This window comes from Taudactylus pleione, unplaced genomic scaffold (genome assembly GCF_031769625.1).
Source record: "Taudactylus pleione unplaced genomic scaffold, aTauple2 ptg000487l, whole genome shotgun sequence".
Lineage (NCBI taxonomy): Eukaryota > Metazoa > Chordata > Amphibia > Anura > Myobatrachidae > Taudactylus > Taudactylus pleione.
In genome coordinates this window covers 1,078,133-1,089,236 of record NW_028284889.1, presented here as the reverse complement: position 1 = coordinate 1,089,236, position 11,104 = coordinate 1,078,133, and the positions used below count along the sequence as shown (strand labels likewise).

Below are 11,104 nucleotides of genomic sequence, written 5' to 3'. Positions count from 1 at the left end.
CGGTAAGTGCCTAGCCCTAACCCTCCCTCCTAGTGACTAACCCTAACAGTCGGGGTAAGTATCTAACCCTAACCCTACGTAAGTGCCTAACCCTAAAAAACAAACAACAAAAAAATTAATGTGTCGACCATTTTGTCACTGTTGACCATTTGTACATGTAGACCTTTAGTGTGTCGACATTTTGTCCCTTTAGACCTATTGTCTGTCTAACATCTGGTAACTACCTAGACACACACTTGCATACCCTCCGGATTCGGCTGGGAACCTTCTGAAAATCGGGTGCCGCTCCCGGCCCCCCGGAAAGGCAGACAAGCCTCCTGGACCCCAGACACACGTCCGGCCCCATATAAACCCTGAATAAATCGCGTCATAGTGGCCCTGCCCCCTGCCGTTGCCGTTAATCTGGGAATTGTGACGAGGGGGCGGGGCCACTATGACACTATCATGCTCTTACACCCATGTCCCGCCCCCTTTTGCCGCGACATGCCCCGCTGCCGTGTAAGCCCAACAGCTCCCTCCCAGAAGGAGCGAGCTAAAAGTCGGAAAGCATGCCTAGACATTGTTGACCATTTTACTATCTACAGTCTGGAAAGTTGTTTTTGCAACATCCAGTAAATAAAACAAATGCTGAATGTTATAATAGACGGAAAACTTTTCCAATTATATAGCTTTAAAACTCTGTACACCCACAGGATATTGGTGACAGTTGGAGGAATAAAACCTGTTCATGTTGGGATTAATAAAAGATTGATTCACTATGGATAAAACTTTATTTGAAATACATAATTAAATATTGTATTAATATTAATGTGTTTATGAATTCATATCATATTTCACTATAATGTTTTCCGCGACTAACTTTTTTTTTTTTTTTTATTATTATTATTATTATTATTATTATTATTATTATTATTATTATTAGTCCTGCCAGTCTTCAAGATGGCCGCTGAGACTGAGAGCGTGCTCTCCGTAACACCCCGTGTGCGCTTCTCTGATTGGCCAGTCTCTTGCTCGCGTGCTGCACGCTGTGCGTGTCGGAGAAAGGGCTGTGGGGGAGGAGGGTGCGGGCTCGTAAGTGCTAGTACAAGTCCTGTCTGTAAGTTTGGAGGGATCCTCCTCCTCCGGCTGCCTCGCACGCTCTCTGCTCCTCCTCTCCCTCGCGCGGGAAGTAGCTGCAGCCCCGGTGAGCGGCGCGCGGCCTCTGTCCCCGCTGCTGGTCGTTTGGAAGAGGCGGGAAAATGGCGAATAAAGAAAGTAAGCGGGGTCCGGCCTGGCTCTCAAACCGCTGTAACCGGGGACGGGTTGCCGTTAGGGGCCGTAGGAGCGGGGCTGTCGCCGGTATCAGCGCACCGTGCACTTACCCTAAATGTAGCTGATGGCGCTTTGTGCCCAGATGCCCGTTCTCCTCTTCGGCCTATGAACAGGCCCCATTCATGTCATCCGCAGCTCCCGCTGTCAGTGCCAGCAGCCCATGCCTGTGTGGCCGCAGAGAGCAGTCACTGAGACCACATGGAGGCCACCGGCTATGTAGGGACCAGGACCCCCTCTGACACGGCCATTTCCCATTATTCACATTAAAGTTACATTACAGTTTGTTTTTCTTTTAGAAGAAGCCTGCAGTTTAGGCTGGGATGCGGGAAGGGGTTCCTCTATTCCCTTAGTACTCATTCCTTCTGTGTAACTATCTGTTTTGGTGGGTAAATACCCTTCCCCTTCTAACATTGATTCCACTGTATACATCTAGATGTATGTATGGGGACCTGCATGTTTGTGATTGAAATTATCTAGTTTTCCAATCTCGCTCTCCATAAAGTATGAGATATGTCTTATGTTTGCCGACATGTCAGCGAATTTCATGTTAAATTGTTAAGGTGCTCTGCTAAACTTGTGTCTGGTTCTAGTGTTTGAAGATACTGTTGAGGAACGTGTGATCAATGAGGAGTACAAGATATGGAAGAAGAACACTCCGTTCCTCTATGACCTGGTGATGACACATGCCCTGGAGTGGCCAAGTCTTACTGTACAGTGGCTCCCCGATGTTACTAGGTAATGATCCGCTTATAGAACTGTGGGGTCTATTTACTAAGCAGTGTTAGGAGACAGAGTGAAAAGTGATAAGGTGCTATCCAATCCGCTCCTGTCATTTTTCAAACACAGCCTGTGAGATGACAGGAGCTGATTGGCTGGCACCTTATCAATTTTCACTCTGTCTCCTTACACTGCTTAGTAAATAGACCCCTATGTGACAGTCTATAGGGCCTATTAGGCACAGAATTGACGTTTGAAGTAAATATTGTTTATAGTCAGATATTAGTTATTTTGACAGGAATTTGTTTCATCACATATATCAGTGTTCGCAAATACGCGCTATAGCGCTTATTTTACCCGGTTTTAAGGACTGGGGACTCACTTTTATAAAAGTCGGGTCCCCTGGGACGCGCTATGCCGCTGTCAATCCCCGTCAGGCTGTCAGGGATTGGCTGCGGCACAGCGCATCTCCGGAGACACGACCCAGTCGCCCTGCACACATAGCTAAAAGAACCGCTGTCAATCAAATAGGCGCCGGTCGTGAGCCAATTGGAGCTCGCAGACCGGCAGCCAATCAGCAGTGGCTGGCGGTCCGCGAGCTCTGATTTGCTCACGCGCGGCGCTAGGTTTGTATGACAGCTGCTGTGAGTGCCGTGAGCTGGTGCGGCTGCCTGCTGATGCGGGGGGCAAAAAGTTAGGAGAAATGTGCCCAGCCCCCCAGTGTGAGGAATGTTCCCGGCGGACCCCCCCATGCGTGAGGACTGGTCCCGGCGGCCTCCCGCCTGAACACTGCGCCTGGTCCTGGAGGCCCACCTGGATCAAATACTGCACCTAACGCCGGTGTGAACACTCCGCCCCCCCGATTTGAAGGTACTACTATTTGTCAATAATGAAGGGAGTAGTGGGGGGGAGTTGTTAATAATGTAGGGAGTAGTGGGGGGGAGTTGTTAATAATGTAGGGAGTAGTGGGGGGGAGGAGTTAATAATGTAGGGAGTAGTGGGGGGGAGGAGTTAATAATGTAGGGAGTAGTGGGGGGGAGGAGTTAATAATGTAGGGAGTAGTGGGGGGGAGGAGTTAATAATGTAGGGAGTAGTGGGGGGGAGGAGTTAATAATGTAGGGAGTAGTGGGGGGGGGAGGGGGAGTTAATAATGTAGGGAGTAGTGGGGGGGGGGAGGGGGAGTTAATAATGTAGGGAGTAGTGGGAGGGGGGGGGTTAATAATGCAGGGAGTAGTGGGAGGGGGGGTTGTTAATAATGCAGGGAGTAGTGGGAGGGGGGGTTGTTAATAATGCAGGGAGTAGTGGGAGGGGGGGTTGTTAGTAATGCAGGGAGTAGTGGGAGGGGGGGTTGTTAGTAATGCAGGGAGTAGTGGGAGGGGGGGTTGTTAGTAATGCAGGGAGTAGTGGGAGGGGGGGTTGTTAGTAATGCAGGGAGTAGTGGGAGGGGGGGTTGTTAGTAATGCAGGGAGTAGTGGGAGGGGGGGTTGTTAGTAATGCAGGGAGTAGTGGGAGGGGGGGTTGTTAGTAATGCAGGGAGTAGTGGGAGGGGGGGTTGTTAGTAATGCAGGGAGTAGTGGGAGGGGGGTGTTGTTAGTAATGCAGGGAGTAGTGGGAGGGGGGGTTGTTAGTAATGCAGGGAGTAGTGGGGGGGATGCTAGTGATGCTGGGAGTAGTGGGGGAAGTCCCATGGGTTCTCCCCATTGATGTGCAGCCTCTGCTTCCTATAAATGGGCTTTTTGAATATATATCATCATTCCGATGGGACCCAGAAAAGGTCAGGTAGGACCCCAATTTAGTAAAGTGAGGGGTCCCAGGGACCCACATTTTTTTTGGGCTCACCGCGATCACTGTATATACGTGTGATAAAATGACTGAAGTGGTCAAGACAATAGTGACTTAGGCCCAAATTAAATTTGCGAAATTGGCTATCGCCAAAACTTGGATCCGCGAAAATAAACGGGAATTTTCTGGAAATAATCCTAGGAACCCCCTAAAGATGTCCAGACATGGGGGATAACTATGGGTGCCCCCATTTTTGCCCTCCTTCTGATGAAACTGGGAGTGATTGTCCTGGAGAAACGCGTTAAGGCATATGGGCTTCCTTTTATGCATCTACCACGCTGCTATTTGAGACGCTGTGTCCTTGGTTAATTCCCTTCCTCCAATTGGGCACTGGCATTTTGGATAAACCCAGCCGCTACCACCGGCTGCCATCCACGAAGATTACCGGACAGCTGGCTCTTGCTATCTATGCATTGAACCCTGCTGTTCACAGACGGAGTCATACGGAGGCAGCCTTGCAGGCTGCATTACACGGAGGCAGTCCGGCAGGTTGCTGGCACTAAGGAGGAGAGTGGATAGAGTGGACACACTTTCCAGTCCAGGCAAGGGACCATTAACATCGCCGGTGAGGCTTCAGGAGATCGGAGAGGAGACCTTTCGTACCCAGTTACCCCTTTCAGCTGAGGTGAGCTACCTGGACCCAAGCGGGGAATATACCACGGCACCCTCAGGGTAACGAACATTTATTTCATCTATCTCCCACACTCCTGTGCCATACCTATTGGAAATATCTTTCCTTACTGTGGATTGGACATTGTGGACAGCTCTATATTGGGTGAGACCCTTATTCCACTAATAATTCCAACACATGGACTGATATTGTCAGGGAAGTTATATTGAATGAACTTTTCATCTTCCTCACTTATAGCAGTATAGCCAATAGGCGCTTCATTTATATGTATGTGTTTTTATGTTTGTTTTATTGTGTATTAAATTATTCTTGTTGTCTACCAGGGCTACACTTTTTTTCTTGTTCAGACTTCATCTAGTGGGTTGCAGATCCCATTACGTGTAACAGCTCAGTAGTACAACGGATTCTCACACAGAATCCATTGCGCACCTAATTCTTATCTACTCATCTTTGTGAGGCTGAAAAATGTAAATTTCTAATGACATGTACCAGTTTTGCAGGACAGACACGGGTTCAGTGTAAAAGGGGTCTGACCTGGCTGACACTGATTGGAATTCTGTTCGAAAAACCCGGTTCGGACCAGGGATTTTGGTGGAAAAGGGATATTACTGTAATGATCATAAATATTACTAGTTTCAAAGTATGTGAATTACAGTAGCAGTCAATGGTTGTGTAAAACTAATGGTTATTCCACTATTTGCGGCTACGCAAAGCACTTTTTTCTTTTTTTTTTACCAGGTGAAAACGAGGCACCCTCTGTTTCATGTAAATGCTCTGCCACTGGCTGCTAATTAACTTTTCCACCAGCATCATGCTGCAAAGTTTCGCTAGTGTAGATAGAGTAGAGCCTGAAAAAACCTTAGTCTTTCTACAAGGACGCCACTATATATTCCCCTAATAAATTATAGTTTTCATACAGTTAATATGTTAAAGTGCAGGAATTCAGGATATAAATTGCACATTATATTGTTGCTTTTGAAAAGTGACCTAATCATTTAAAATGTTTATTTAAGCCTTTGTGGAAAAATTTGAAAATTAACTTAATCTAATGTAGTCATTTTCTATTTTTGGTCATATTTTCACTACTATAGAATTTCAGAGAGCACACTGTCATTGTAAATCTATATTTGCATTTTTCTCCTCTGTAGACCAGAAGGAAAAGATTATGCCTTGCATTGGTTGGTGCTTGGGACTCACACATCAGATGAACAAAATCACCTTGTGGTTGCTCGAGTACAAATTCCCAATGATGATGCACAGTTTGATGCCTCTCACTATGACAGTGAGAAAGGAGGTAAGACCCCAATGAATGCAGCCTAGTTAATAAACAACAAATCAAACTTGGTGCTCCCCCGAGACAACTGTCAGGTTTCAACTTTCTTGTCTCATTTAATTTGTTTTGTGTTTTCAGAGTTTGGTGGTTTTGGTTCTGTTAGTGGCAAAATTGAAACTGAAATAAAAATCAACCACGAAGGTGAAGTGAATCGGGCAAGGTACATGCCTCAGAATCCATGTATCATTGCAACCAAAACTCCCTCCTCGGATGTTCTAGTATTTGATTATACAAAGCACCCATCCAAACCTGGTTAGTATGGCACTTGTCTAAAGTCAAACAGAATTAATGGTAATTTGAAAGATTATACAATCGCTAATGGTTTATTTTACACAAATGTCAATTGGAAACTTCATTATGGTACTTCCAAATAAGGGCCTTTTAGAGAGCATAACTTAAAAATTCAAGTGTAAATGTACAAGGGCCGTGCAGAACGTTTCCGGATGCACACAAAATATACTTACAAAGTGAACATTACAGTTTTTAAGTATTTGTCAGAGGAGTCTATGCATGGCTGCATGCGATCAAACGACTTGCTGAAGCAGCTGGACCAGTGCCAAGCAGGTATGTCTTCTACATGCTAGATGAAGGTCTCCACTGCAGCTTCCGGTGACTCAAAACGAACACGAAGAAGTCACAGGTGGCCAGGTCTGGACTATTTTTTGGATGACCAGGCACCTTGGTGCATTCATGGGTCAGAAAATCCACCACTGTACTGGAGTACATTGTCGTGATGGAGAAGGGCACCATGAGCACGAGTTCATGGATGGCATTTACAAATGGCCTCCAGCACTTGCGGCATGCGTAACTACATGACCAGTCTTGGCCACAAAAATAGCCACCATTTGCTTGGTCACACTGCGCTCGACTATTTGGTCTTTGGGTTGAAACTGTAGATCAAGGTTTCATCACCACTTATCTTCGAGACCGTTTGAGAGACCACCATGAAACCTGCCAGCGTGTTGCGGCACCAAGTCACCCGAGCATCTGCTCGCGAGTTAGCTGATGGGGAACCCAGCATGCAGAAACTTTGCTCAGGCCAAGTTTTTTGTGTAGTATAAAGTTGATGGATCCCGATGATATGCCTATCTCTAATTGGACCACAGCCACCCTGGCGTCCACCTCAACTATGGCCTGCTCGGCAGCAACGTGATCCTCAGTGATGGCGGACACAGGTAGGCCGCAGCGCTCCTTGTTTTTCATGGACTGTTTCTCGCACCAAAATTCTGCAGACCACTCAAACAGTGTTTCGGAACAGTTCTTTCTCCCCGAAAGTAGTTTGCAGTATGTCAAATATCTCCTTTCCCAGACCACTTTTGTAGTCGTAGAATATCATGGCTCTCCAGTGGCCTCTGTTGAGCTCCATAATCAGTTTGTGAAGGAAGTGAACAAGCTGACTACTTCGTTTTGCAGTGGCCCTTAAATTTCACAAGAACTTTTCTCAGAAATTACATCCCACAACCAGACAGATTGTGTCTACTCTACCTATGCACTGCACATGTGGAAACTTAATTTTGCTACATCTAAATGAGGGCCTTTTTAGAGAGCATAATTTAAAAATTCAGTTTGTGTGAATGTATATATAAAATAGTTGAATATGTGAATACATAAAATATTTGTGTGTACATATAAATATTCACTATATTATGTGAATTTGGATCTTCTGCACTCAGATGTTCTAGTTGCTTTAAGATATGTTTTGAAATGGGGATTTTCAGATTGCAATACATATTCTGCTGACCAAGTCAGTGTTTCCCCACTGGTTAGTCCGACAGAATATGTGTATTTTAGGATGATCATTGCTAATAAGTTTTGCCTGCTATGAGTCTTATTTGTGTACAGGGAAGTTGTCCATCACAGTGCAGAGGCAGTGTCAGGCATAGGCGCACTGTTCAGGCGGGAACAGTCGTCTGGACTGATTAAAGAGAGTAGACCTGCGTCCACTCTGTGTAGGAGCTGAAAAAAAAAATCTGTGGGGACAGTATGAGGGCTGTATAAAAAATATTCTGTGGGGCCTGTATCTGAGGGCTGTTAAGAAGAAGATAATTAATATATAAACTATTTTATTTTAAATCATTATAAGGTCAGGGTTTAAAAACGTTTATTATTGCGAAGGCCCCCACCCGGCTACTTCTTGATGCCACCCAGCTGGAAATTTTTTCTATGGAGAACACTGGTGGTGGATGTGGCTGGCCGGACGGATTGCTGCTTATCTTGAACGTTTTGTTATCAAAGGCAGTGCAGCAATCCCAAATGTGTTTTTGTGACATGACGTTATCAATGTACACCTTGACAAGTTGGCAATTAATTTCAGCTGCTGATGTGCCCTTTAGATGGAGATATTTGATCACGCTACACACCTCAATGTTTGACCATGTTTCTGCCAGCTCTGTATCTGTATGAGGTGCAGTCTTAGGGTCGTGAGGAGAAGCAGTGGTCTACCTGCTCTCTGGCCTGGTGGGAAATTAGAATGAAATAGAGAACATTACACACGTTAGAGGACTTGTTACCTAACTTATTGAATGCCAATAATAAAGCCGTCCTTGGAAATGGCATTTCTGTTCAATTACTGATGGTGCACAATCTCTTAATTTTTAAAGCGCAATAGAAAAAGTGTTTATATGAATGTTTCCTTGCTTTACTTATAGACCCTAGTGGAGAATGTAATCCTGATCTTCGATTGAGAGGTCACCAGAAGGAGGGCTATGGCCTATCTTGGAATTCCAACTTGAGTGGACACTTGCTAAGTGCATCAGATGATCATGTAAGTAAGCTGTTATCTTACCACTAGCATTCTATAATACTGATTTTGTTTGTAGGATTCATTGTTGGGACCTTTTTGTCCTGAAATGGCATCATTACCTTAAATGTATTTATTTTTTATTTTTCAGACAGATGAAAAGCCCAATGACACTTACCTTGAAATGGTGGTATCAGTCTGGTTGCCATGCCTAGACAAATAAATCATGAAATTACCTTAATTAATGGATTGGACATTTCTGTAAATAGTAACAAGCACTGTATGATTGGTGCATTATGGATATTGAAGTATTTAAACCACTATTGTCTACAGAATGGGGAAATGTGTTGCCATCTCATTTACTGGCCACTGGTAACACTCTTGGAGGGGGCAGAAATAGATACCCCTGGGCTTGATAAACTGGTTAACCTTGCAGGTTAAACAATACTAAAATAGACCAGTTATGTTGATATAGAGATTCCCTCTAAGCATAGAAATTAGCCTAGTAGTACTACAGATATACAAATGTGTTGTCCTATACCTAGCGGCGCGAGACGTCTGTGAGCTGCGCTGAGCGGTGTAACGTAATTTCCGCTCAAATTTGTGATGTAACAAAACCACTTCACAAGACTGCTACTGAATCTGTACAATGGAACTTGGAGTAAAACAGCTGTCCGCATTTTGTATACAGATTCAGACTCCGTTGCACGCAGATATACAAGTGTCACACATCAAATTAAGCAGTGCAGTCTTGTGATGCAGTTTGTTGCACCGCGTTGCGACTAAGGCACACATCGAGTAGAAAAGACGTTCAGTGCAAGCAGAGTTGTGCGGGACCTGGCATGGTGACAATGGCTGTTTGGGGCAACTGCGGCAAATGTTAGCGTGCACATCTGTATTTGTTTTTATATATTTTATTTTTTTTTAAATGTGTTGCAATGCTCTGTACAAGTACTGTCTTGTGTTTACTTAAGCATTCACCCCCATTTAGTTCTCAAACTATATTTTAACTTTTGCAGACTGTTTGCTTGTGGGATATAAGTGCTGGACCAAAAGAAGGCAAAGTAGTTGATGCTAAAGCTATCTTCACTGGGCACTCTGCTGTGGTTGAGGATGTAGCATGGCACCTTTTGCATGAATCTTTGTTTGGATCTGTTGCAGATGATCAGAAGCTCATGATGTAAGTTTTTTTTTTTTTTTTTTTTCTTTTTCTTATTATAACTTTTGGCTGGTTTCTAAGCTCGATAGATATTTGTTTATATATTTGTGACCTCGATTATATAAACCGGATTTATATATTTATTTTTTCCTTTTTGTTTTAATAAGTTTCATCTATTGAGGGGACAAATAGAATATGCAGAAGCTTGGGTACTTAAAATTTGAATAAAGTCTGAGCTACTAATCTCTCTACCTCTTTGCTAGGAAGTTATCAATTTTTTTCTAAGTGAACCCAGAGATTTCTTGTGATGCTGCCTATGCAAGCCTGCTATCACATTCTTTTATTTACTTTTAATTTTTTTGTCAGCACTATTCTGGCAGCCGCTTGACTGCCAGGCAGCTTTTCTTGCAGAGAAAGGACTTTCGGCACCAGAGGCGGCCTGGACCGTGGGGTAGGGTGCCATCTGCCCCCCGGTCCAGTCCAATTGTGATTAATCAGGGCCGCCTGCTCCCCGACCACTCTGTGCTGTAGGAGACATGGCTGAGCAGCAGAGGCAATGGTTGCCCCAATGGACTACGGAAAGATGGCTGCGATCGACCTATGGAGAACCAGGTTTCCTTTCCGTAGAACCCAATGGGCTGGAGAGGGCAAAAGGGGGTGGGGCTCATGGGGGCAAAGATGAGTAAGCGGAACTGTGCTACTGTGTGACATAATGTGAGACTCAAAATCTGCAGGTAACATGGGAACTCACCATAATGAGATGAATGAGGACCATATGTCCTCCTCGTTCTCTAGTACCTGGACTTAACTGCAAATGTTGTCAGTAATGTAATAAATTTATAAGTGGGACAAAACCAATCCCCATTTCCTCCCATTCTTAGTAATTTTATTACTGTTTTCTAGGTATCAGTCACAAAGGCTTTATCCTTCTTACAAGAGACACTGGCACCTCCCATACATACAGTTTTGAGTTAATTTATCAATAAGAGGATTAATATTCATATGAGAATTGTACAAGATACCTGTATCATGTGCATTTAATTAGATCAAATCTCCCACAGTGTGTATGCCTAAAGTAAGGACATTAATATTAGACCTGCACTGCTTGTTCTCTGTAATTAACCTATTTTGTTTAATTATGTAGTGGGTCATTATAAACTAGTGTTTCCCAATCTTGGAAATTATGCTGGTTAAATTACGTTAAATCTTGTTTTCATGCAGGAGAGTCTAGTCTTAAAGAGTGGATAAAGCTATCCTGATCCAATTTCCTTAAGAGTTTCTTTAGGTTTCAGAGCTAGCAAAAAGTGTCTCTACTTCACTGCTTCTCAATAAAGTCGTGTAAGCACTGGAGCGATGTGTACCCCAATGATA

The 11,104-nt window shown here is 44.2% G+C and overlaps 1 protein-coding gene across 2 annotated transcripts in view; it reads left to right on the top strand.

The window, feature by feature from the left end:
- Positions 1-1,034: 1,034 nt before the first annotated feature.
- Positions 1,035-11,104, top strand: part of RBBP7 (RB binding protein 7, chromatin remodeling factor) — a 28,590-nt gene continuing 18,520 nt past the window's right edge. The window contains exons 1-6 of one of the 2 annotated variants that reach the window (XM_088449521.1): positions 1,035-1,254; positions 1,902-2,046; positions 5,650-5,795; positions 5,913-6,086; positions 8,483-8,598; positions 9,594-9,754. In XM_088449521.1, the coding sequence (XP_088305647.1) occupies positions 1,239-1,254; positions 1,902-2,046; positions 5,650-5,795; positions 5,913-6,086; positions 8,483-8,598; positions 9,594-9,754 (758 nt within the window). In that variant the 5' untranslated portion in view covers positions 1,035-1,238. Of the gene's footprint in view, positions 1,255-1,424; positions 1,528-1,901; positions 2,047-5,649; positions 5,796-5,912; positions 6,087-8,482; positions 8,599-9,593; positions 9,755-11,104 lie in introns of those variants that run through there. The other variant, XM_088449520.1, reaches the window with a different exon arrangement.